This window comes from Oryx dammah, unplaced genomic scaffold, assembly GCF_014754425.2.
Source record: "Oryx dammah isolate SB20612 unplaced genomic scaffold, SCBI_Odam_1.1 HiC_scaffold_12, whole genome shotgun sequence".
Lineage (NCBI taxonomy): Eukaryota > Metazoa > Chordata > Mammalia > Artiodactyla > Bovidae > Oryx > Oryx dammah.
The window spans coordinates 50,186,658-50,214,487 of record NW_024070196.1 but is presented as its reverse complement, the minus strand read 5'-3'; the positions used below and the strand labels follow the sequence as shown (position 1 = coordinate 50,214,487).

At 44.9% G+C, this 27,830-nt stretch overlaps 1 protein-coding gene and 1 pseudogene across 1 annotated transcript in view; both read left to right on the top strand.

The window, feature by feature from the left end:
* Positions 1-19,862, top strand: part of LOC120871007 (BRI3 binding protein) — a 25,666-nt gene extending 5,804 nt beyond the window's left edge. The window contains exons 2-3 of the mRNA XM_040250591.1: positions 5,972-6,074; positions 14,124-19,862. Of these exons, the coding sequence (XP_040106525.1) occupies positions 5,972-6,074; positions 14,124-14,545 (525 nt within the window). The 3' untranslated portion in view covers positions 14,546-19,862. The remainder of the gene's footprint in view (positions 1-5,971; positions 6,075-14,123) is intronic.
* LOC120871654 lies at positions 18,538-18,718 on the top strand (annotated as a pseudogene).
* Positions 19,863-27,830: the final 7,968 nt, after the last annotated feature.

The window sequence follows — 27,830 nt, the reverse complement described above, 5'->3', positions numbered from 1 at the left end:
TAAAGAATCTGCCTGCAATGCGGTAAAGAATCTGCCTGCAATGCGGTAAAGAATCTGCCTGCAATGCGGGAGACCTGGGTTCCATCCTTGATTGGGAAGATCCCCTGGAGGAGGGCATGGCAACCCACTCCAGTATTCTTGCCTGGAGAATTCCATGGATAGTCCATGGGGTCGCAAAGTTAGACAACTGAGTGGCTTAGCACAGCATAGCACATGGCAGCTCGGACATCTCAAGGAGTTTCTGTTCAGCTGGACCGTTTGGCGTTCCCATCAGCAGTATATAAGGATTCCGGTTTCTCCCCATCCTCGCCAACAGAAGTTCCTGTCTTCCCCACCACCCCTTGGATATATTTAATTCAGTTTATTTTTAACTGAAATGTAGTTGATTTACAACATTATACTAGATTCAGGTGTACAACCCGATGATTCAATATCTTTGGACTATATACCATTTATAGCTATTATAATAGGATATCAGCTATATTCCCTGTGCTGTGCAATATATCCTTGTGACTTACTTTATACATAGTAATTGTATCTCTTAGACCTCTACCCCTATCTTGTCCATCCCCCTTCTTCCCTTTCCCTGGTGGTAACCGCTAGTTTGTTCTCTGTATCTGTGAATCTGCCCCTTTTTTGTTATATTCATTACTTTGTTATATTTTTTTAGATTCCCCCCAAAGTGTTATCATACAGTATTTGTCTTTCTTTTTGGCCTTGCCTCACAGCATGTCAGATCCGAGTTCCCCAACCAGGACCTGCACCCCGTGCAGTGGAAGCACAGAGTTGTAACCACTGAACCACCAGGAACGTCTCATTATTTGTCTTTCTCTGTCTGACTTACTTCACTAAGCAGAGTACCCTCCAGGTCCATCCAAGTTGTTGCAAATGGCAAAATTTCATTCTTTTTTTTATGACTGATTAGTGTTCTGGTTTGTGTGTGTGTGTGTTTGTATATATCACATCTTTCTCCATTTACCTGTTGACGGTTGTCTGTCTTTTTGAGTGTAACCATTCTAGTGGGACTGACATGGTTTCCCCCTGTGGTTTATCTTACTTTTTGGCCTCACCATATATCACATGGTACCTTAGTTACCCAGCCAGGGATCGAACCCCTGCCTCCTGCATTGGAAGCATGGAGTCTTAACCACTGGACCACCAGAAAAGTCCCTCTCTCTGTGGTTTTGACACCCAGTTGGTTTTTCAGTTGTCCCATGATGCCTCTAATCTGTTTCCTCAGGGTTAGATTGAGGACCTACCATTCCAGGAAGAATTCTACCTGAGGGCCTTGTGTCTTTAAGAGGGCAGCCTGTCAGGACAGATGGTGTCATCTTGTCCCATTGCTTTGACCCACCCTCCCAGAGGTGCCTTTTCCCCTTTGTAATTCATTCCTGACCCTCCTGTGTGTTCCAGCACTTCAGTTCCCATTAACTTTGTCTTACTTCCTGTTCCTGTTCCTCAGATCCTTAGGCAACCTCTAAACTGCTCCTTTGCTGCTTTTCTTATGAAAATGCTTGGGAGCCAGTTTAAATGTGCTTGGGGGTAATGGGGGTGAGGAGAGTTTAGGACGACCTCCAGATTTAGGACGCTGCGATGAAATGCTGAGCTAGAGTAATTGTGTCTTCTACCTTGGACTGGCTGTAGCCGCGGGTCTTCTGAGTTGGCTCCCTTGAATCTTTTTAATTTTAGCTTTTCATCCTGAATATTGCCCAGGAGACACAAAGGGAGAAAGAATCGTATGATGAACCTCTATACCCTTCACCCAGTTTTGACATTCTTGTTGTATCTCTTCCCCCATCAAAAAAATGTTTGAAGCCTGGCATAGTGTTTTAAAACTAATCCAAGACATATTGGTTCACTTGAGTATTTCAATCTCCGTCTTTAACACATAAACATTTTGCAAAAATGTTTTGCACAATACCATCATTACAGCTCCTGACAACTTTTTAATAACCATCCCAAGTCAATTTTTCTATTTCCCTGACCAACTCAAAACATCTTTACTCAGAAGTGCTTCATTTGAATTGGGATCCAGTTTCTGGACCAGGGATCGAACCTGGGCCACCGTGGTGAAAGTCCAAATCCTAACCACTAAACCACCAGGGAATGCCCAAGTTTGGTTTGGTTTGGTTTGGTTTGGTTTGTTTAATTCTATTATTAAACTTTTGAATTGAGGTATAGTTGATGTACAGTAGTATATGATTGTACAATGCTGTTGAGTCTTGAGTTCCCGGTGTACAACATTCACACTTTTTATAGGTTATGCTTCATTTATAGTTACTATAAAATATTGGCTATATTTTATAGGTTGTAGGAAAAACGTGCCACCTGTGCCGTTGGTTTGGCTTTTCACCCATTTCTGTGAACTGCTTCAGGCCCTGGGCTTCGCTGAACCCCACCTTAGTCTTCAGGGCTGCCCTGAGGAAGGGCCACAGTCTGGCTGGCTCACCCAGAAATATCATCTGGAAACCTGAGATCAAGGTGTAAGCCAGGCTGCTGCTTTCTGAGGCCTCTCTCTCCATGGCTCACGGATGGCTGTCTTCTCCCTGTGTCCTCACATGATCTTCTCTCTGTGCATGTCTGTGTCCCCATTTTCTTTTTCCTTTCAAAAATTTTTTGATTGGCATATGGTTGATTTACAATGTTGGGTTAGTTTCAGGTACACAGCAGAGATTCAGTTACACATGGGCATGGTGGTGCTTGACTCTTTGCAACCCCTTGGACTGTAGCTCACCAGGCTCCTTTGTCCATGGGATTTCCCGGGCAAGAATACTGGAGTGGGCTCATTTTCTTTCTTTTTTTTTAAATTTAAAAATTTCTTTTCCATCCAAAGCAGTGTTAACTTTTTTTTTTTCCACGCTGCACAGCATGTGGGATCTTAGTTCCCTGACCAGGGACTGAACCTACACCTGTAGCATTGACCACACAGAGTTCTAACCACTGGAGGACCTGTGGGGAAGCCCCCCATCTCTTCTTGTAGGGACCCCAGTCCTGTTGGATCCAGGTCCTCCACGTTGGCCTCATTTCATCTTCACTGAGATTTGAAGGAACACAGTGCTGCCCGCAGCACCCCCTCAGGGCTCCCGTGTCTTCACACAGACAGGGAGCCAAGGACTAACTTGCTGGAGCAGAAGCCACAGTGAGCGGTGCCAGCCCCAGGGGGCAGTGTTCCCACCCACCCAGTCCAAAAGGCCCACGATGAGCTTTTCCATGTATCACTTTCTCCTTTCCTGGCTGGTCCCCAAGGTGGTCCTGACCTTTCTTCTAAGCATAGCCAGGTCCTGTCTGGGCCAGTGGGTTTCCCAACACCTGCCCAAAAACAGTTGTTTGGTGGGAAGGAGATGACTCCCTTTGGAGAGAGGACTGGACCTCCAACCTTGCTGGATGCACTGGGTTGCTGCCCAGCTGTCCTCAGATCTGACACAGGCAACCTAAGGGGTCCCCACGTCTTTTTTTTTTTTTTTTTTAAATATTTATTTATTTGGCTGCACTGGGTCTTAGTTGCGGCACGTGGGATCTTTAGTTGTAGCATTCGAACTCTTAGTTACAGCATCTGTGATCTAGTTCCCTGACCAGGGAATGAACCTGAGCCCCCTTATATTGGGAGCATGGACTCTTACCCACTGGTGGCCAGGGAAGTTCCCTAATGTCCATTCTTCCTTAGTCCCATTTTACAGCTGAGAAAACTGAGGCACAGAGAGGGTCAGTGGCAGCAGAAGCTGTAATGTCCCTTCCTCCCAAAATAGGTACTTTCGTTCACCCTTTCTAGGGGAGCTGGTGCCCTTGAATGGCCTGCTAATTTTTTTCCCAGGTGCCCCAGGGTGTCCTTTCCCTTTTCCTCCACTTGGACAAAATGTAGAAATTGCTACCTATGGACAAATGGGCAGAAATTGTAATGCTTTTAAAGAATAACGAGAGGAGGAACAAAGGGTGGAGAACCCTGAAAGGGAATGCTATTTGGCAAGAAAGAGGAATTAAGTACTGATTCACGCTGCCACATGGGTGAAGCCTGACATTATTTTGAGTGCAAGAAGCCAGGCACAAAAGGTCATGGATCGCCTGATTTCATTTGTACAGAAAGTCCAGGAAAGGCAAAACCGTGGAGACGGGAAGATTAGTGGTTGCCTAGGCTGAGGGGAGGAGGGAATGAGAAGCGACTGCGGATGGGGACAAGACTCCTTTTGGGGTGATGAAGATGTTCTAAAATTCAATTATGGGGGATTTTTTTTTTAAACAACATTGAATCGTGCATTTTAAAGACGAGAGCTTTATGGTATGTAAATGATACATCAGTGAAACTCTTTAACAAAAAAAAAGAATAACTAAACGGACACCAGTGTGTCTTCTCTCCAGGGGATGGTACAGTCTCCAAAATGCCCCCACCCACCTACCCTTATCTAAGAGAGGTCCAGGGACCCTTTCTTCTCCCTGACATAAATACTTCCTTCTGTCATTCCCACATGATTTTTTTTTTAATGTTAACTGTTCCATTATTATTATTTTTTACTCTTTCAGTTAAAAATTTTTTCTTTTAAAATAGAAGTATAGCTGAGGACTTCCCTGGTGCTCCAGTGGTTAAGAATCCACCTGCCAGTGCAGAGGACATGGGTTCCACCCCTGGTCCAATAAGATTCCACATGCCACAGGGCAGCTAAGCTTGAGTGCTACAACAAAGATGAAATGCAGCCAGTAAATAAGTAAAGGAGGAATAGTTGATTTGCAATGTTATGCTAGTATCCTTCCAGTTTTCAAATAGCAACTTATTGAGGAATAAATCATATATTAATACTCTACAGTCCTTCCATTTAAAGTGTATAATTTAGTAGGTGGGGGGTGGGGTCATTTCCTTTTTATCTTTTGGTCACACTGCAGGGCATGCAGGATCTTAGTTCCCTGACCAGGAATTAAACCCTGGGCCCCCTGCATTGGCAGCTCAGAGTCGTCTTATCTGCTGGACCACCAGGGTAGTCCCTGTCTGTGCCATTCTTCACCTGGGCATATAAAGGAAGATCCATAAGCGAGTGGTAACAGTGCTGTCTCTGGAAGGGGATTCAGGTTGTAGGAAGTGAGACTTTATACCATGTGTATAGCATATCGCTTAAAGTGAAATGAAACTGCATGTGTTCATACTGGGAGAGCTACTGCAGCCCTCCAAGGCCCCCGGGTCCTTAAAACTGGGATGGAGGTGCGTCTCTATTGTTTCCACGTGCCTGAGATGTGACGATGGGACTCAACTGCCGTTCTCGCCCTTTATAGTTGCTCCCATGCAGCAGCATCCGGCCTCCAGGTGAAATAGGTTGGTTGCAACACCTTCCACCATTTAGAAATGAGAATTCAGGCAGGGACTTTGACAAGAGTCAGCAGAGGGCTCTGGAAGTAATCAGGCGTGTAGTGAGCAGCTTTGCAGAAGGCTTCTGGCTTCTCTGATGAATCCCTCCACCTGTAGAAAGGAGACTCTTTTTTTTTTATATATATATATTTTCTTATTTATTTGTTATTTTTGGCTATGCTGGGTCTTATGCTGCAGGCAGCTCTTCTCTGGTGGCAGAGAGCTGGGGCTACTCTCTAGTTGCAGTGCGCAGACTTGTCGTTGCAGCGGCTTCTCTTTTTGCAGAGTACGGGCTCTAGGGCTCATGGCCTTCAGTAGTTGTGGCACACCAGCTTTGTTGCCCCACAGCATGTGGGATCTCCCCAGACCAGGGATCGAACCCATGTTCCCTGCATTGGCAGGTGGGTTCTCAACCACTGGACCACCAGGGAAGTCCAGGAGGGAGATTTGACCATATTCACTTGGTTCTTGGCGCCCTGAGCTAGTCCCATGCTCCGTTAATCCTCAGGGCGATTTGGCCAAGCCCTGGGATGGCCTTTGTCATCAGCTGGCTGAGTTTTCTCATTCAACTGTAAATTTGGCCAGACTAGGAAGAAGGAAGCTGTGGCCGAGTCGGTAATGACTTTTCTCTCATTTCTGCAGTTCCTGACAAGGCTGACCGAGAGGTTCGTGCTGGGAGTGGACATGTTTGTGGAAACCGTGTGGAAAGTTTGGGCAGAGCTCTTGGAAGTTCTTGGACTCGATGGTAGGTGTTGGGGGGCATTCATTTGAAGGCAGTGTTTCATTCTGGTGCTTCTCAAATTATGGGAGTGGTATCCAGGGCGGGTGGTGCAGGAGAAGACGGGTGGAGGGGATACAAGAGAACCTATTTTATTATTGTAGTTGTAAATAGCTGGGATTCCCAGATGCTACTTAGAAGGTGTAAGTGGGTAGTGCCAACTTATCTGTCCCTAGGCTTCCCTGTTGGTTCAGATGGTAAAGAATCAGCCTGCAATGCAGGAGACCTGGCTTCAATCCCTGGGTCAGGAAGATGCCCTGGAGAAGGGGATGACAAACCACTCCAGTAATCTTGCCTGGAGAATCCCATGGACAGAGGAACCTGGTGGGCTATAGTCCATGGGATTGCCAAGAGTCGGACACGACTGTCACTCAGGCAAACTTTGGGGACTGGAGGTGGAGTCTCTGGGTGGTCGGGGTCTGTAACAAACTACTCCAGTTACTCAGACAGGAAGCGATTTAATACAGAGAATGAGGTGCTCACAGAATCATCGGAAGGAGCAATGTGTGATCCCTAGGAAGTCAATGTGCTGGTCCAGGAATCAGGAGGCAGCTGCTGGAACCCTTTGAGTTCAAGCTCATGGCCCTGGTGCAGGCTGCTGCCTCTCTCCAGGAAGCCTACAGCAGTCTGTCAGGGTCGCCGAGACCACCCCCCGCCCCCAGGTCCCATGCATCTCTAGAAGGAGTCCCAGGAGCCAGCATTTGGTGGTACCCTCAGCTGTGATGGTTACAGGGAAGGACACACAGCACAGTCAGCAAAGGGGTGAAGTCTGGGGAACTGGGCACAGGCTCCCAGAGCCCTCTCCAGGACGGGCGTGGGCATGTCACACAGGACATGCTTTGATCCCCATGTGAGGTGTCCTTAGCCAGGGACATCCAGTGGAGGCTCAGCACCCAGGGTGTTTATTGAGGGGCTGGTCATGTAGGTACCCTCTGCCTCACACCTTCTAAATTCCAGACTCCTGGAAGGAAAGCAGATATCAGTGTGAACCACATTGTTTGTGCAAAACCTCCAGGCCCAGATTGAACTCAGTTCTGACCCTGCCTCCCTGGAGGTAGCATCTGATCCTACAGGTCAAAAGCTTAGTCCCACAGTTGCCTCCACTTCAGACACTCGTTCAGGTTGTCACCAGTGCTTCCGACTGGCTGGTATAGATCAAGAGTACCAATGACCTGTCCCTGCCTTGGGTTCAAGTAACTTGCTCAAGCTGCTTGTGGAACCCAGGAAACCTGTTTACTCAGTGGATAACTGTTTTTTTATGAACGGATGTAATTCCGGAACAGCCAGGTGAAGGAGATGCATGGGGCAGGGTTTCTGGGCAGGACTCGGGGCTTCCATGTTCTGAGTTCTGCTGACTCATCGGGCACTGGTGATCAATTCAACCTTCCCCTCCTCCCAAGAGGTCAGGAGGGTCAATTGAAAGGCTCAACCCTCTAATAACCAAGTTGGTTCCCTTGGCAACCAGCCTACATTTTTAGAGGCTTTTCAGAATCACCTGATTAACAAACACAGGTATGTGTGAAAGGGGCTGTGAATTATCAAGACACCTTTATTGCTCTTATCACTTAGGAAATTGCAAGGGTTTTAGGAGCCTGTGCCAGAAATGGGGATGGAGGCCACTAATTTCTTATGCATCCCAATCTCACACTCTAGAAATCCAAGTTCCCAGATGCTGGCCAAGGGCCCAACTTGCAAACCATTCTGGAAGGTGGCCTTAGGCCTGCTGGGTGAGCGCTTTCCTGCTTATCTCCTAACCAGGGTCCCTTCTCAACAAATCAGCTAGAGTGATTTTTTTTTTTAATTATTTTTTTTGTTGTTACTGATTTAAAAAAAACAAAACATAAAAGTCAGATTAAGTCCCTCTCGTTAAAACTGCCCAATGATTTCCTGATGCACTTTCAGTTGACAGAGTTCACACCAAGGACACTGCCTAGCCCCTGGACACACCTGGCTTGACACCTTCCAGCCTCTGTGCGTTCTCTGCTGGGGATGGTCTTCCCAGCCCTTTGCCTGCTCCCGTCTTTCCCATGCTTGGTTCTCTGGTAAATGGCACCTCCTCCAAGAAGCCCCTCCTAGCCACGTTGTGTGAGGAACCCCATGCTCAGTTCTCACACTCGCATTCTTCCACCTCCTGTCCTCCTTCCATGTGTGTGTGTTTGTTACTCAATCTCCCCTCTGTGATCCCGTGAGCAAGGTCTTGCATGCCTTCTCCAGGCTGCAACCTTGGCCCTGGCTCTGCCCCTGGTACAAAAAGGCCCATTGTCAGTAAGAGTTGGAGGCCTGTTGGCTCCACTGCTTCACTGCTTTGGTGAGTTGAGTTGTGTCCCTCTCCAAAAGTGCCCCCCAAGACCCCCACACCTGTGAATGTGACCTTATTGGGGAATGAAGTCTCTGCAGATGTAATCAAGCTGAGATGAGGTCATCCTAGGTTAGTGTGGGCCTTCAATCCAATGTCTGGTGTCCTTATAAGAAGACAAAGGGACTTCCTTGGTGGTCCAGTGGATGAGACTCTGAGCTCCCAATGCAGCTCCGGTTTGATCCCTGGTCAGGGAACTGGATCCCACATGCCGAATCTAAAGATCACGAAATGGATCCCACATGCTGAATCTAAAGATCACGCATGTCCCGATGAAGATCGAAGATCCCGTATGCTGCAACTGAGACCCAACACAGCCAAATAATAAATAAAAATAAATATTTTTTAAAAAGAGGGAAATTTGGACAGAGACACAGACACACGGAGATGATGGCCATGTGAATGTGAAAATGGAGACGGAGAAGGAGGGGTGCAGTCAACGAGCCAGGGACCACTGGAGCCACTTGAGCCAGAAGGGGCAGGGAGAGAGCCTCCCCTGGAGCTTTGGCTGGAGTGCAGCCCCGCCCACACCTTGACTTCAGAATTCTGGCCCCCAGAACGGTGAGGCTCCATTCCTGTTGCTTGAAGCCACCACATCTGGTCATTTGTTAGAGAAGCCCGAGGAGACCAATACACTCTCTGAGTTCCACGCACCATCTCTTTGAATCCATCCACCACCCCCAACCCTCTCCTTCAGCCCTGACATTCCCACCTTACAGATCAGAGACTGAGGCCTTGGAGTTGAGCTGGCTGCTGGCCCAAACCCATACCCTGGTTCGTACCCACTGTCATCCCCTCCATCCCTGGGAACCCACCCTCTGGCTTTGAACCACCGAGTTCAGTCTCTAAGAGGCCTTAGGCAGAGAACCAGAGGCAGCAGTATCGCCATTTGAGAGGCTGCTGTGCAGCTCCAAGCCCCCTGGGGCTACAGAGGGCCCCTCCTGGGACTCCGGCTGAGTCAACACGGAACCTGGCTCCTGCAATTGAGTGCAATCCCACTTGGAATCCATTTTCACTGCCGGCCCAGATCATTAAACTCTCAGTATTTCCATCCCTGACCAATGAGCCCTGGAGAAACAAACCTGACTGCAAGAAATTGCCCTCGGCTTGAAATGAAAGACTGGAGTCAAGTCAGCCTCCTGATCAGGGAACTAGATCCTATGTGCCAAAACTAAAGATCCCGCATGCCGCAGTGAAGATCAAAGATCAGAGAGTTCTTCCACAGCCAAGAGGCCCTGAATACTCATGTTCATGAGAAGGGTGGCTGGGACATTCGGAGGTGAAAGAACTCACTTCTGCGCTGTGGTTTTTTCCCCCTTGATGCATTAAGTTTCAAAGCATCTGAAGACCTCTGGAGTCTGTGTCTTACCCTGAGATGTTTGAAGGTGCAAAAGGTTTTGCAGGAAACTGGACTCCAGAGTTGGATTTTCTGGTACAGAATGCATCCGTGAGCACAATCCTTTAATTGCCTGCTTTAGAATGTTTCAAGGTACTGGTTAAAATGGAGAGTCCTTAGCCTGGAGTGGTTCCGTAGAAATAGAATGCCAGCCACATATGTGACGTTAAATGTTCTAATTGCCATGTTAGAAAGGTAAAAAGAAACCAGTGAAATGAATAAGGTGTTTTAGTTAACCCAATAGATGAAAAATATTGCCATCTTGGTACTTCTCTTGAACCTCCACGCTTCCACTGGAGGGAGTATGGATTTGATATAAACCACCAGCACAGCCACAAGAAAAAAAAATTGTCATCTCATCTTGGAATCAATAGGAAATTATTAATGAGGTGTCTTAGATTTTGGGGCATACTAGTGTCTTGGAAATCTAGTCTGTATTTGGCCCAGCACATCTCGGTTCACACTTGCCACGTTTCCCGGGCTCGATGTCCACCGTAATGACAGCACAGTTAGCTCCACCCTTGATCTCCTGGCTGAAGACACTTTTCTGGGAAATAGCATCCAGAGTCAGAAGGAAGGATTTCAGTCTCCCATCTTCAAGTTGTTGACTTTCTCTGAAGCCTTGGAGCCCTTGTAACACTTGTGACAAACGGGAAGTAGGGATTCCTCTTGGAGGCTGCCTCAGGACAGGGCAGGGACTGGGTGGCTCTGTCAGCCAGGCTCTGCCTTGAAATACCAGCTCCACTCTGCTCTAGGTGTGCGACTGGAAAAGGTTCCTGGACCAAATTCCAAAGTGTGTGTGTGTGCGGGTAGGCTTCCCCCCACCAGCTAGCAAGGTGTCGATGCCATGGGGTGACAGAGAATTCTTCTGACACTGTCTACCTAGAGGCAGAATTAGACCCCACAGGCAAAAGGCTCAGTCCCACAAGACCACCCTCCACTTTGGGTGCCCATCATGAGTCCAGGTCATCACCCATGCTTGTGAGCAACTGGCTGCAAACTAGGAGCTCCCATGACCTCTTTCTCCTGCTCAGTTAATTTGCTAGAGCAGCGACTTCCTTGGTGGTCCAGTGGCTAAGAGTCTGCACTTTCTCTGCCAGGGGGCAAGGGTTCAATCCCTGGTCAGGGAACTAGATCCCACATGCTGCAACTAAGAGTTTGCCTGCCACAACTAAAGATCTTGCATGCCTCAATAAAAATCAGAGATTCCCTGTGCCACAGCTAAGACCCAGTGCAGCCAAATAAGTAAATAAAAATATTTTAAAAAAAAACATGGAGCTTGAAACAGTATAGTAGTGACATAACAACAGACACGTAGACCAATAGAGCTGAGAAATAAAGTCATACACATACGGTTAGCTAGTATTTGACAGAGCCAAGCATGCTTAACGGAGGAAAGACAATCTCTTCAATAAGTGGTGCTGGGAAAACATTCATATATAAGAGAATGGAATTAGATCTCTATTTCACACCACTCACAAAAATTAACTCGAAACGGATTAAAGACTTAAATGTGAGACCAGAAACCATAAAACTCCTGGAAGAAAACAAGCAGTCAGCTCTTTGACCTTGTCCTTGGCAGTGATTTTCTGGATTTGACACCAAAAGCAAAAATAAACAAGCGGGACTACATCAAGTAGAGAGTTTCTGCACATCCAAGGAAACGATCAACAAAATGAACTTACAGAATGGAAAAATATCTGCAAACGTATCTGTTAAGGCGTTTATATCCAAAATAGATAAAGAACTCACACAACTCAATAGCAAAAAAAAAAAAAGAAAAGGACAAAAGGGAATTCCTGGATGGTCTAGCAGTTATGACTCTGAGCTTTCACTGCTGAGGGTGTGGGTTTAATCCTCGATCAGGGAACTGAGATCTCGCGTGCTTCATGGTACAGCCATGAAAAAAAGGGTGAGGGGATGAAAAGGGACCTGGATAAACATTGTTTCCAAAAAAAAGAAACATATGAATATGAATGTTTTCATATTTATGAAAAAAAGGAAACATATTCCTTCTATATGAATGGTCAACAGGTACATGAAAAGATACTGTATTACCAGTAATTCAGCATTGCTAGTCATTAGGGAAATGCAAATCAAAACCACAATGAAATGTTAATTTGGTTATTGGAATGACTATTACCAAAAAGATAAGAGAGAACAAATGTTGCTGAAGACGTGGAGAAGTTGGAACCCTTGGGCACTGTTGGTGGGAATGTGAGTTAGTCCACCACTGTGGAAAACAGTATGGAGGTTCCTCTTAAAAGCAGAGAACTTCCCTGGTGGTGCAGTGGATAAGAATCTGCCTGCCAGTGCAGGGGACACAGGTTCCATCCCTGGTCCGCAAAGATTCCACATGCCTTGGAGCAGCTAAGCCAGTGGGCCACAACTGCTAAAGCCCACATGCCCTGTAGCCTGTGCTCTGCAACAAGAGAAGGCACCACAATGAAAAGCCCACACACTGCGACCCAAGAGTAGTCCCCGCTCGCCGCAACTAAAGAAAGCCTGCATGCAGCATCCAAGACCCAGCGCAGCCAAAAATAAATAGGTAAAATTTAAAAAAAGAATTAAAAGTAGAACTACCATACGATCTAGCAATTCTACTTTTGGGAATATATCTGAAGGAAACAAAAACACTACATCAAAGAAATAACTACACCATCACTACCAACCCCCACCCCCGCCCTGTCCCCGGTCATGTACATTGCAGCATTACTTAGAATAGCTGAGACACGGAAGCAACCTAACTGTTCACTGACAGGTAAATGGATAAAGAAATTTTGGTGTGTCTATATACGTTGGAGTATTCTTCAGCCATAAAATGGGAAATCCTACCATTTGTAACCACATGGGTGGACCTTGAGGGCATTAAGCTAAGTGAAATAAGTCAGAGAAAAGCAGATACTGTATAATCTCATTTATATATAGAATCTTAAAAAAAAAAACAACTCATAAATTGAGAGATCAGATTTGTGGTGCCAGAGACAGTGAATGGAAAATAGGGGAATTGGAGGAAAATGGTTAAGAGGTACAAACTGCAGTTATAGGATAAATGAATCCTGGGGGTGTAATGTGCAATGTGATGACTGTATTTAACCCTGCTGTGCAGTATAGTTGGAAGTTATTAGAGTTAGGAGATCCTCAAAGTTCTCGGGAAAAAGAAAACTTTTTTTTTTCTATCTATAAGATGATGGACATTTTTTTGTTTTGCTTATGTATTTTTAATTGCAACACATTTGCTTTATACTATTGTGGAGATGATGGATATTAACAAAGCTTATTTTGATCATTTCACAATATAAGTCAAGTCATTCTGTATACCGTGAACTTAAATAGTGCTGTATGTCAGTTATGTCTCAATAAATGTGGGAGAGAAAGTTGCATGCTGAAGTATGATGTGTGCCTCTTTCGAATGGTTTGGTTAAAAAAAGGAGAGGATATGTGACTAGAGATGGAGCAAAATGTTAACCGTTGTTAAACCTAGATAATTTTGATAGTATTTATATTACCATCCTTTTAACTTTTCTGTTTGAAAATTTTCTTAAGTCGGGCACACAGAAGATGCACGTCCTCCATTTCACTCCATTCTTAAGATGGAACTTCATGTGTGGGTACCAGTTACAATTAGGTTTGGCTGTGAGTAACAAAGACCCCCAAATTACAGCAGCTTATACAAGATGGAAGCTTGTATTTCTCTTATGTGAAAAGTTCACAGGTAGGTGGCTTTGTAGCACATTCTCCTCAGGTCCGAGGCCCCTTCCATCTTATTACTCCCCAATAGGTGACTTCCTTTCCCTCATGACCCAAGACAGCTGCTCCTCTACCAGCCATCGCATCCACATTCCAGCAGGCAGAAGAAGAAGAGGTAAAGGGCCTATTACCACTACTTTTAGGAAGCCATCCCCAAACATTTCTGCCCACCTCTCCTTGACCAAAACTTAGTTATGTAGCTAGCTTCAAGGGAGGCTGTGAAACACCCTTCTCCTAGGCAGCTGTGCGCCCAGCCTAATGCTGGATATGGAAAACAGAAAGGAAGGCAGCTGAAGGCCAGTGTGCAGGCTCTGCCCTACCTGAAAGGTGTTTTAAACCCATGATAGAACAGTGTTGCCCTGTCTTCTCCCAGGGTTCTATACCCAGGCAGCCAGCTTTAGTTTCTCAGAGTGTGGAAGAGGCCCAGCCAGTGAGCTGAGCCACCCAGCCCAACTCCCACAGAAGCCCTGTGACTCCCTGTAACTGGCCGCTGTCCCTCTGTTCTGTCCTGCAGTCTCGAACCTGTCCCAGTACTTCAACCCCAGCTCGGTGGCCAACAGCCCCGCCCGGGCCCTCCTGCTGGTGGGCGTCGTTCTCCTGGCCTACTGGTTCCTGTCTCTGGCCCTGGGCTTCACCTTCAGCGCCCTGCACGTGGTGTTCGGCCGCTTCTTCTGGGTGGTGCGGGTTGTTCTGTTCTCCATGTCCTGCGTGTACATCCTGCACAAGTATGAGGGCGAGCCTGAGAATGCCGTGCTGCCCTTGTGTTTTGTGGTGGCCATCTACTTCATGACCGGGCCCATGGGCTTCTACTGGCGAGGCAGCCCCAGCGGCCCCAGCGTGGAGGAGAAGCTGGATCAACTGGAGAACCAGGTCAGACTGCTCAACGTCCGCCTCACCCGTGTGCTGGAGAGTCTTGACCGCCCCAACAGCAAGTGACAACCAGCCAGCCGGCCGGCTCCCCCCCCACCAGCGCCCTCTCTCCGGAGACAAAAAAGAAGAAGAAAAAAAAGAACGCCAAACCCCAAACAACCTTAATAAACATGCCTGAGCAAGAGAGGGGCGCTTTGTGAGGGTGTTTCCGGCCACGTGTCAACTCTTAGGACATCTTCCGGGAGGAACTGACAAGATCGTTGATGTAGGACTACCCACCAAGTGTCATTAGTGGAAAAAAATATTTTTTAAACAAAGGATATAACCATATTAGCTGTACAGTAAGAGAAGTTTATCTGTGCATAGAGCATAAAGTTAATTTTTTCAAGCATTTAAATACATCTTTTGTAAGGTTTTTTAATAAAGGCAGATCGAGTTGAGCTTATTAAAACTTTACACAGAGGGGAAGAAATTGCTAATTCGATCTTTTGGGAAAGTTTCAAGGCAAGTGTTTGCTTTTGCAGCACAGGGATTGGTGGGTGAGATCTGAGTGCGTTCTTTTCATGTTCCAAAGCTGTGACCTTCATTTCATGTTGTTTTGGTTGATGTTGATTTGATGAATTGTGTCGCTTCTGAATGTGGACTGTTGGGTTTCAAGGTTGAAACTCAATGTCTTTGAGATCCTAGATGATTCAACCAAGCCCCCATCAATCAGATTTCTGAATGAAGAAGTCATTATTTGTAGAAAACCTAAGATTCCCTCTCCTTTCTGTACTTTGATGTATTTTAGCCTCCACATTTTGTAAAGGAAAATTCAAGAACCAGACAAAGAAATATCATTGGAGTTTGATACCAAGAACTGCCTGAGCGAGCATCGAAGCTCATTCAGGTATCTAATTTGAGTCCTAATTTTACCATTGGCCAGCTAGGGGGATATAGGAAAGCTACACTCTCCAGGGTTTTTTGTATACTTATTTCACTTTGGTTTTTGGTTGACTCAGGACCTTAGAAGGAAAACCAACCATAGCAGCTAATAACCATTCAAGTCTGTTGCTGCTTATAAAGCATTCTCAGGAACAATAAGCAGAAACCCAACAGAGTTGGAGAAGATTTATTTTATCTGAAATTTTTACAATATATATGTTAGGTGCTTTTGGTTTGGAATATGTGCTGGCTTCATTTTAGGTGGTCTCTAGTGGTGAAGAGAAGTACATGGGGGGCAGACAGCTGTGGGGGTCCTGAACAAAGGGGGCTTTGCAAGGCTTGGATCAGGGGCTAGTGGAGATGGCCCTTTCTGGGTACCAAACAAGCACAGGAAATCAAGGAAAGGGTGACCCAGGTTTTGCTACTAGGCTTCATGACCATCTCCATCAGCGTTCTTGCTCAACTGTGTGTCCTGGCAGCCCTCTCACAGAGCACAGGTTTGCAGAGACCCCTGGCAGATAGGGTAGAACCAAGACTTTCTGGGCCAGGTATCCTTTCAGAGAAAACTCAGCTGCCTGCCAGCTCTTCCTGTGCTGTGTTTCTGTGCTGCTTTATTTGAAGTTGCAAGTACCTGGAAAAGAAGCAGATGTTTTTCAAGAATGTTTATGAAACTTCTGTTTTTAAGGTGCACATTAACGGGACCCAGACTCTCTTGCATTTGTAGCTCACTTCTTGAAATTATGTACATGTCCTCTAGAATTTGCCTGGGCAAATCTTTATCCTTGGTTTCTGCGTTGAAGCCGTTCCAGTTTTGTCAATGGCACCCCACTCCAGTCCTCTTGCCTGGAAAATCCCATGGATGGAGGAGCCTGGTGGGCTGCAGTCCGTGGGGTCGCCAAGAGTCGGACACGACTGAGCGACTTCACTTTCACTTGAAATGGCAACCCACTCCAGTGTTCTTGCCTGGAGAATCCCAGGGATGGAGGAGCCTGGTGGGCTGCCATCTATGGGGTCGCACAGTCGGACACGACTGAAGTGACTTAGCAGCAGCAGCAGCAGATACTTAGAGACAGATGTTTTCACGCAGATTATAGAGAACTCCACGGAGGTCGTGTTTGCCTTCTTTCCCTTTGTGCATTTGGTTTCTATGTTTTTGGCATGTCTGGGTGTTTGCTTTGCTCATGTTAGGCAGTGGGATAATTGACATTCTCTGCACAAAGATTTTAAGTTTTAAATTACTGTGTGGGTACAACATCCACCCTTCTCTTGCCCACCCTCACACCTGGAAACCTGATGAACTGTGCTGTCTTGAGACCCTGGCAGAAAAATCATTTTAACTTCTAGTAAATTGAGGAAGGCTCATATATCTGGGTACTGGTAGACTGAGGCCTCATCATCAACTGGAAATTATTGTTAATAATATATATACCTTGGGATTTCCCTGTGGCCCAGGGGTTAAGAATCTGCCTGGCAATGCAAGGACATAGGTTCAATCACTGGTCCAGGAAGATTCCACTTGCTGTGAGGCGACTAAGCCCATGTGTCTCAACTAAGACCCAATGCAACCAAATATGTGAGTAAATAAATATTTAAAATAATATGCACCTTGTTTTCTGGATTGGCTAAGTGTAGGCTGTGAAGCCAGTTGAACAATCTGACACACCCAAATGAAAGATGTCTATTTTTAACAAAAGTTAATTAGTTCCTTAAGAGTATCACTTCAGGGTAGAATAGTCCTTGAAATTCTGATGGAAGTCACGGAGGTTCAATATGCATAACTCCTGTCTTTTAATGCGTAAATTTGACTTTTGCTTGGGCGTCCTCTTATCCTCAGATAGTTTGGATTTTTTTTTTTCTTCTTTCCTTGGAAGCTTGTAGGATAATTGACCTCCCCCAGTACCCTGCATCTCCTTTTTTCTCTCTTTTTGTACATGAGAAATGTATTTTTGTATCATATCTCATACCTTGAAGAGAAATTTTTTATATCTTCAGGGCTGTAGAATATACTAGTGTAACATATCATTTAGTGTGATATGAAAACATCCTGACGAAAACTACTGTGAATCTCTCTTATAGTTAAAACTCAGTTTTTTAGGTATCTTCAAGTTCATCAGTGTTAATTTCCCAATGCTTCAATATCGCAGTAAATACCAAGAGCAGAAAAGAGCCCAGAAAATAAAAAGGATTTGTTAACTCCAACTTGCTGGATTTTCGTGGATATTTGGGGATCAATGTTTGGAGCAATCTCTTCCTTGACATCCTGGCAAAGATGCTTTTGTGGCACATCAGCCTTTCATATTTTCTATTTTTGTATTTCCCAATACCAATCAGCATTACTTGCCTTTTGGGTTTTTTTTTTTTGCTTGGCTTTTTTTTTTTTTAAACCCCTTATCATCTCTTGTAGCAAAATGCAACAACAGAATTTCCTGAAAGCTGGCCTTGTGAATTGTGCTAGGGTCTTTAATTTATGAAGGGGACTGAGTGACATCATGGAGAGAGGTTAGTGCCTTTGAAAGAGATTTTAAATACCCATAGTTGCCTGGAGACAACAGGCATACCATGCCTCTCAAGACCACAGGAAGCCTGTCACACGTGGGCTCAAGAAGCAGACAGGAGAGCAGGATCTATGCCTGCTGACTGGCGGGGAGTAGCTAGTTGGAGACATTGCCTGTTGGCACTAAGGGTGAACATGCAGGGTGGCGTCAGTACTTGGGAGGGTTCTGAAAGGACTTTTGCACACCTACCCACCAGGGCTGGCTTGTGGGGAAGATGCAAACCACTTTGGTGGTGGTTCAGTAGCCTTCTAGATAGGTTAGGAATACCATGTCAGACGTCCAGTGCAGAATCTAAAACATGGACAAGACACCTTCTCACTGTCGGAAATCCTGCTCTATTTCATCCTCTTGCTTCCTGCTACATTTTGTTTTTCCTTTTTTTTTTTTCTGGCTGCACCGCATAGCTCATAGAACCTTAGTTTCCCAACCAAGGATGGAACTTGGGTCCTCTGCAGTGAAAGCGTGGCATGCTAACCACTGGACTGCCAAATAATTCCCTCTGCTGCTACTTATAGGTTGATACCTGATCACTTCTTCGATGGGTTTTGAATTGACTGAACCAAAAAGCCAGCTCTTGCCATCACTTCTCGGCCTTTTGGCTAAGACCAAGTGTAGTATGGGGGCTTCCTTAGTGGCTTAGTGGTAAAGAATCCTCTTGCCAGTTCAGGAGATGCAAGAGTTGCAGGTTCGATCCCTGGTTCAGCAAGATCTCCTGGAGTAGGAAATACAATCCACTCCAGTATTCTTGCCTAGAAAATCCCATGGACAGAGAAGCCTGGTAGGCTACAGTCCATGGGGTCACAAAGGGGACGCAACTGAGCACACACACAGCCGTCTATCTAACTCACTTTAACAGGAATTTCTGGGGACTTCCCTGGCAGTCCAGTGGTTGAGACTCCATGCTTCCAATGCAGGGGACATGGGTTCAATCCCTGATGGGGGAAATAGCATGGCCTAAAAAATAGAAGGAATTTCCAAGACCTAAAGGTGTCACCCACCTCCCCCAGCTTTTTTTGGATAATATATCACCATTTTGCAACATTTTTGTTTATGGCCACTTGAGTACTTCAACCATTGCTCCTTAGTGTGAATAATAGAAGCATATACGTTTGCAGGATCTAACACAGTAGCCTTCAAATTAGACTTGGACAACCATCAGTGTGATAAATAGGATCTGGAATAAACAAAGCTTGTCCAGCCTACTGAAATCTGCACGCTGCTCTTCACTGATTCCTTGATAAGTAGGAGATACACCAGGACCAGTGTTTCCCTGGTGGTATGAAAACCTGATTGCCCTTTGCACCATCTACTGAAAATCTGTGGCAGCTAGTGGTGTTATCAACCATGTGTTCTAATGTCTTTTTGCAGATTTAAAGATTTTATTGTAGTGTCAATTTAATATCCGCATGTGTGTTAACTCTTTGAATACTGTAATTAAATTGATTTCTTTGTGATGGTGGTAGTGATTAGCGCTCACTTAAAATCCAACTTAGCACTTATTTCCCTCTTCTCAACCGGAAATCATATTTGTGAGGTATGGTACCCATGATCCACAGTGTATTCATGAGTCAACTTCACATTTCGTGTATCTGGCTGTACATTTTACATGGCATTTAATTTGATACTCTGAATCCATCTGATTTTAATATAGTGGTGTGTGCGTGTGCCTATGTGGCGTGTGCTCACTTTAGTTTTATGAGCTTGGGAAACTGATTCTACAAATATCATAAATAGGCATAAATGTATAAGGCTTATTTTTTTGGCAAAGCAATCCATACATTTCTCTTATTTATTAAATCACTGGCTTTGGTGTTACATAGAGATATTTGTAGACCAATTTCAGAACAGAATTAAAATATTGTGAAAATTACCTCTTAATAAATGTCTATTGTAGTTTTTGTGTACAGACTTCTTAAATATATTTCATTACTTCCAGCCAAGCCTGTGTGCAGTTTTCCCGATCCTGACATGTCATGCTGATTCCAGGATCCTCTTCCCCAGTCTGAAGAGTGGCCATACCATCTTGAATTTAATTGTTTAACTGGAGGTTGGGTTGCCAGATAAAATACAAGATACCTGTCTATTTGTCAGATAGACAACAAATACTTTTTTAGTATGTGTGTGTGCTCTGCAGTATTTAGGACACACTTACAACAAAGGTGGGGGGAAGAGCTGTTGCTTATCTGAAATTCGAATTCAATGGGGTGTCCTGTATTTTTATTTGCTAATTCAGGCAATGCTAGCAGGGTATAGCAACTGATGTACGGCTCTCCACCCCACCCTGAACTGAGATGCTTTCATGGGTGCTAACAATTATTTCCTTAGCATTAGCCAACATTCAGGAACAAATGTTCCCACAGTTAAGACCCGCAGTTCCCCAGAGACAACAGGCATACCATGTCATGTGAGACTGCAGGTGACATTAAGTGCACTTACCAGTGGAGAGTATTGCTCCTGGGAATGTTCATATTGCAAAGAAAATCTCACAGTGGTCTCCAGAAGACAGTTTGAGGCTAGTCATTGTGACGTTGTCTGGAGGCCCGCTGGCTGGCCTAGCTGGGAGAGAGAACAAGTCAAAAGCCAGGATTCCACATCCTAAAAGACAATGTAGCCATGAGCCACAGCATCAGTGCTGGGTGAGAAGGTAGGGACCAGAAGGAGAAATGATAACATCACTCATTTGAGTGCATTAATTTGTGTGGTTCATCATTTTGCAAGAGCATACATCTTTTTAAAATAAAGATCCATGCGCCCCAATATTCGTAGTAGCACTGGTCACAATAGCCAAGACATGGAAGCAGCCTGAGTGTCCATCGACAGATGAATGGATAAAGAAGATATGGTACATATATACAATGGGATATTAGCCATAAAAAAGAACAAAACCATGCCAATTGCAGCAACATGGATAGAACTAGAGATTATCACACTGATTGAAGTAAGACAGAGAAAAACAAATATATGGTATCCCATATATGTGGAATCTAATATTAAAAATTATATAAATGAAGTTATTTACAAAATAGAAACTGACTCACAGGTTTCAAAATCAAATTTATGGTTACCAAAGGGGAAGTATGGGAGGAAGTGATAAATCAGAAGATTGGGATAACATATACTCACTATTATATATAAAATAGATAGGGACTTAGTTCTCTGGTGGTCTCATGGTTGGTTTTTAGTGTTTTCACTGCTGTGGCCAAGGTTCAACCCCTGGTTAGGGAACTGAGATGCCACAAGCTGTGAGGTGCAACCAAAAAATAAAATAGATAATTAGTAAGGACCTACTGTATGGCACAGGGAACCCTACTCAATATTCTGTAATAACCTATATGGGAAAAGAATCTGGAAAAGGATGTATGTGAGTATTTGAACAGCTGATTCACTTTGCTGTGCACCTGAAACTAAGACGATATTGTGAAGCAACTATATTCCAATAAAAAATTTTTTAATGTAGCTATTACAATATTTTATTTAAATAGGCCACATGGCATGTGGGATCTTACGTCCCCTGACCAGGAAGCCTGCAGAAGCCTGCAGTGGAAGTGCGTATGGTCTTAACCACTGAACCACCAGGGAAGTCCCTACCTGGAAATTTAAATTGTACATGTGGCTTGCATTTGTGGCTTTCATTATACTGAATTATATTGATATAAATAGTGCCAGAATACGGCCAGCATGAATCACGCAGGTTCTTGTGCTCATGACATTGAAGCATCTTGGTAGTAATGCCTGGCTCTGTGAGCTTATGTGGTCCCCAGGGAGGAGAGAAATGTGAGCTTAGGGGTCTTTATGCAAGACACGGGCTTCTCCGGTGGCTCAGACTGTGAAGAATCTGCCTACAAAGCAGGAGACCTGGGTTTGATCCTGGGTCAGGAAGGTCCCCTGGAGAAGGAAGTGACAACTCACGCCAGTATTCTTGCCTGGAGAATTCCATGGACAGAGGAGCCTGGTAAGCTATGGTCCATAGGGTCACAGAGAATTTGACACTACTTAGCAAGTTAAAACAGAGGTTCAATGCCAGACATAGAGCCTCAAGTCTTATTTGTTGGGAAACAAATGAATCTCATAATTCAGGACAGTATTTCATCTGCACAGTTCAAACTATACTTGAGTTTGTGTCTAGAAATGGTCTCCTTGTGGGATAATCTACCCTGATAACAAGACAATTAAACACACCATCAGATTTCCCAGCTTGATAGTAGTCCTCTGTTTTGCAAACCACTGTCGAATGGCTAGAGGATCAGATAAAGATGAGGCTGGAGGATTTCCAATTATAGAGCTAGAATTGGACAAATGCAGGTGTGCATGGCGGGGGAGGGTGGCCCTGGGGAATGATGATGTGATAGTATCAGTTCAGTTCAGTTGCTCAGTTGTGTCCGACTGTGCAAGCCCATGGCCAGCAGCATGCCATGCTTCCCTGTTCACCACCAACTCCCGCTGCTGCTGCTGCTGCTAAGTCGCTTCAGTCATGTCCGACTCTGTGCGACCCCATAGACAGCAGCCCACCAGGCTCCTCCGTCCATGGGATTTTTCCAGGCAAGAGTACTGGAGTGGGTTGCCATTGCCTTCTCCAACCAACTCCTGGAGCTTGCTCAAACTCATGTCCATCAAGTGGGTGATGCCACCAACCATCTCATCCTCTGTCATCCCCTTCTTCTGCCTTCAATCTTGCTCAGCCTCAGGGCTTTTTTCCAATGAGCCAGTTCTTCACATCAGGTGGCCAAAGTATTGGAGCTTCAGCTTCAACATCAGTCCTAATGAATATTTAGGACTGATCTCCTTTAGGATGGACTGGTTGGATCTCCTTGCAGTCCAAGGGACTCTCAAGAGTCTTGTCCAACACCACAGTTCAAAAGCATTAATTCTTCAGTGCTCAACTTTCTTTATAGTCCAACTCTTACATCTATACATGACTACTGGAAAAACCATAGCTTTGACTATACAGACCTTTGTTGGCAAAGTAGTGTCTCTGCTTTTTAATATGCTGTCTAGGTTGGTCGCAGCTTCTCTTCCAAGGAGCAGGCATCCTGTAATTTCATGGCTGCAGTCACCATCTGCAGAACTGTATGCAGCCTGCCAGGCTCCTCTGTCCAAGGGATTCTCCAGGCAAAGTACTGGAGTGGGTTGCCATTCCCTTCTCCAGGGTACATTCCCAACCCAGGGACTGAACTCAGGTTTCCCAAATTGCAGGTGGGTTCCTTATCGTCTGAGCCACCAGGGAAGCCTGGTGTGATAGTACAATATGTATTTGGTCTTCATCTCTGGCATAGAGTTCCTAAAATCTTTGAAATTTCTTTAGTGATCATGGTGAAGGGAGTGTCCCTTGTTATTCTTTCAATCTTACAGGAAAAGAAAGTGAAAGTGAAAATCATTCTGTCACATCCGACTCTTTACGGCCCCATGGACTATACAGTCCATGGAATTCTCTAGGCCAGAATACTGGAGTGGGTAGCCTTTCCCTTCTCCAGGGGATCTTCCCAACCCAGGGGTTTATACTAATAAAGCACCCATCCTTTGAAGGAACCAGTGGTGTCATTAGAGGCTTGAAATTTCCACTGCATCACCCAGGTTTATTTTCTTGGGCTCCAAAATCACTGCAGATGGTGATTGCAGCCATGAAATTAAAAGACGCTTGCTCCTTGGAAGAAAAACTGTGACCAACCTAGACAGCATATTACAAAACAGAAACATTACTTTGCCAACAAATGTTCATACAGTCAAAGCTATAGTTTTTCCAGTAGTCATGTATGAATGTGAGAGTTGGACCATAAAGAAGGCTGAGCACCAAAGAATTGATGGTTTTGAACTGTGGTGTTGGAGACTCTGGAGAGTCCCTTGGACTGCAAGGAGATGTCAATCCTAAAGGAAATCAATCCTGAATATTCATTCGAAGGACTGATGCTGAAGTTCAAGCTCAAGCTCCAATACTTTGGCCACCTGATGTGAAGAGCCGACTGATTAGAAAAGACCCTGATGCTTGGAAAGACTGAAGGCCAGAGAAGAAGAGCATGACAAGGGATAAGATGGTTGGATGGCATCACCAACTCGATGGACATGAGTTTGAGCAAGCTCCAGGAAATGGTGAACAACAGGATGCCTGGCATGCTACAGTTCATGGAGTCACAAAGAGTAGGACACGACTGAGCAACTGAACAACAACAGCAACCCCCAATTTGGGAGAGGCATCCTTGTACCAGGAGGGTATTGTCCATCTCTGCAGGGACAGAGCCTCCTATATTTAGGACCCTTGCAGACTCCACCCTGCCCTAGGTACTGCTATCACTGGCCGTTCATCTGCATCCTTTATCACATCCTCCATAATAAACTAGTAATAGTAAATAAAAGTATTTCCCCGAGTACTATGGGCCAAACTAGCAAATTATTGAACCCGAGGAGGGGGACATGGAAACTGATCTTTAGCCAGGTTGGACAGAAGTGTGGGTCACCTGGGGGACCCATTGTTTTAGTTTAAAATTGTTTTTTCAAGTTTTATTAAAACAAATTTTTTTATGGGAGTATAGTTGATTTACAATGTTGTGTTAGTTTCAGGTGTATAGCAAAATGAGTCAGTAATACATACACATATATCTACTCTTTTCTGGATTCTTTTCCCATATAGGTCATTACAGAGTATTGAGCAGAGTTCTCTATGCTATACAGTAGGTCTTCACTAGCTATTTTATATAGAGTAGCATATATTTCGGAGAAGGCAATGGCACCCCACTCCAGTACTCTTGCCTGGAGAATCCCATGGACGGAGGAGCCTGGTGGGCTGCAGTCCATGGGGTTGCTAAGAGTTGGACTCGACTGAGCGACTTCACTTTCACTTTTCACTTTCATGCATTGGAGAAGGAAATGGCAACGCACTCCAGTGTTCTTGCCTGGGGAATCCCAGGGACAGGGGAGCCTGGTGGGCTGCTGTCTATGGGATTCTACAGAGTCAGACACGACTGAAGCAACTTAGCAGCAGCAGCAGCATATATTTAGGGCCTCCCTGGTGGCTCAGACAGTAAAGAATCTGCCTGCAATGTAGGAGACCCAGGTTTGATCCCTGGGTCAGGAAGATTCCCTGGAGAAGGAAATGGCTCCCCACTCCTGTATTCTTGCCTGGAGAATTCTATGGCCAGAGGAACCTGGCAGACTACAGTCCTTTGGGTTGAAAAGTTGAAGGAGACTGAGTGACTAACACTTTCACTTTTACTTCTCAGTGTGTAAGTTAATCACAATCTCCTAAACTGTCCCTCTCCTCACCTCACAACTTTTAAAAAAAGTTTTATGGGAATATAGTTAATTTAAAACATTGTGTTAGTTTCAGGTGTACAGCAAAGTGAGTCAGTAATACATATACATATATCCACTCCTTTTGGACAGAGGAACCTGGCAGGCTACATACATGGGGTCACAAAGAATCGGACAGGACTGAATGACAAACACTTTCACCTTACAACTATTTTTTAATGATAAGATCTTAACATATTACCTCTTTGTTTGCTTTACTATCATTGGGGACCCACTACTTTTGATTGGCATCTGAAATGGGGGTGGGGGGCAGTCTAGTGGACTGAGCCTGGAACCTATGTGGTCTGCACCAACCGCAAGTAGATACTGTCACAAATACCTAATATTGAGGGGAAACTCCACCCATTTGGAGGTCAGAATATCGTGAGTAGAGAAGTAGTTTTCCCTTCAGTTAAGTTCAGTTTAGTGGCTCAATCGTGTCTGACTCTTTGCGACCCAGTGGACTGCAGCACGCCAAGCCTCCCTGTCCATCAACTTCCAGAGTTTACTCAAACTCATGTCCTTTGAGTCGGTGATGCCATCCAACCATCTCATCCTCTGCCGTCCCCTTCTTCTCCTGCTTTCAATCTTTCCTAGCATCAGGTTCTTTTCCAGCGAGTCAGTTCTTTGCATCAGGTGCCCAAAACATTGGAGTTTCAGCTTCAGCGTCAGTCCTTCCAATGAACATTCAGAACTGATCTCCTTTAGGATGGACTGGTTGGATCTCCTTGCAGTCCAAGGGACTCTCAATTATCTTCTCCAACACCACAGTTCAAAAGCATCAATTCTTTGCTGCTCAGCTTTCTTTCTAGTCCAACTCACATCCATACATGACTGCTGGAAAAACCATAGCCTTTACTAGATGGACCTTTGTTGGCAAAGTAATGTCTCTGCTTTTTAACATGTTGCTAGTTTGGTCATAACTTTTCTTCCAAGGAGCAAGCGTCTTTATATTTCATGGCTGCAGTCACCATCTGCAGTGATTTTGGAGCCCTTGAAAATAAAGTCTGTCAGTTTCCACTGTTTCTCCATCTATTTGCCATGAAGTGATGGGACCAGATGTCATGATCTTAGTTTTCTGAATCTTGAATTTTAAGCCAACTTTTTCACTCTCCTCTTTCATTTTCATCAAGAGGCTCTTTAATTCTTCACTTTCTGCCATAAGGGTGGTGTCATCTGCATATCTGAGGTTATTGATATTTCTCCCGGCAATCTTGATTCCAGCTTGTGCTTCATTCAGTCCAGTGTTTCTCATGATGTACTCTGCATAATATACAGCCTTGATGTACTCCTTTTCCTATTTGGAACCAGTCTGTTGTTCCATGAACAGAACCTTGTGCACCAGGACACAGGAGAAAGGAACAGTGACCCCACAGGAAACTTGCCTGTGGGTGTCCGGGAGTCTCCGGCAAAGGCATGGGTCGTTGGTGGCCTGCTGCAGAGTTGGGGGCATGGACTCTGGCAGTACTTGCCTGGGATCTTTTGAGGGAGGTTACCATCATCTTCATCACCTCCACCATAGTTTGGCCCCAGGTAAATAGCAGGGAGGGAAAACAGCTCCACAGTCAACAGAAAATTGGATTAAAGATTTACTGAGTGGCCACAGGACTGGAAAAGGTCAGTTTTCATTCCAATCTCAAAGAAAGGCTATGCCAAAGAATACTCAAACTACCGAACAATTGCATTCATCTCACACGCTCGTAAAGTAATGCTCAAAATTCTCCAAGACAGGCTTCAACAATATGTGAACCGTGAACTTCCTGATGTTCAAGCTGGTTTTAGAAAAGGCAGAGGAACCAGACATCAAATTGCCAACATCCGCTGGATCATGGAAAAAGCAAGAGAGTTCCAGAAAAACATCTATTTCTGCTTTATTGACTATGCCAAAGCCTTTGTGTGGATCCCAATAAACTGTGGAAAATTCTGAGAGAGATGGGGATACCAGACCACCTAACCTGCCTCTTGAGAAATCTGTATGCAGGTCAGGAAGCAACAGTTAGAACTAGACATGGAACAACAGACTGGTTCCAAATACGAAAAGGAGTACATCAAGGCTATATATTGTCACCCTGCTTATTTAACTTATATGCAGAGTACATCATGAGAAACGCTGGACTGGAAGAAACACAAGCTGGAATCAAGATTGCCAGGAGAAATATCAATAACCTCAGATATCCAGATGACACCACCCTTATGGCAGAAAGTGAAGAGGAACTAAAAAGCCTCTTGATGAAAGTGAAAGAAGAGAGTGAAAAAGTTGGCTTAAAGCTCAACGTTCAGAAAACGAAGGTCATGGCCTCTGGTCCAATCACTTCATGGGAAATAGATGGGGAAACAGTGGAAACAGTGTCAGACTTTATTTTTAAGGGCTCCAAAATCACTGCAGATGGTGACTGCAGCCATGAAATTAAAAGACGCTTACTCCTTGGAAGAAAAGTTATGACCAACTTAGATAGCATATTCAACAGCAGAGACATTACTTTGTCGACTAAGGTCCTTCTAGTCAAGGCTATGGTTTTTCCTGTGGTCATGTATGGATGTGAGAGTTGGATTGTGAAGAAGGCTGAGCACTGAAGAATTGTTGCTTTTGA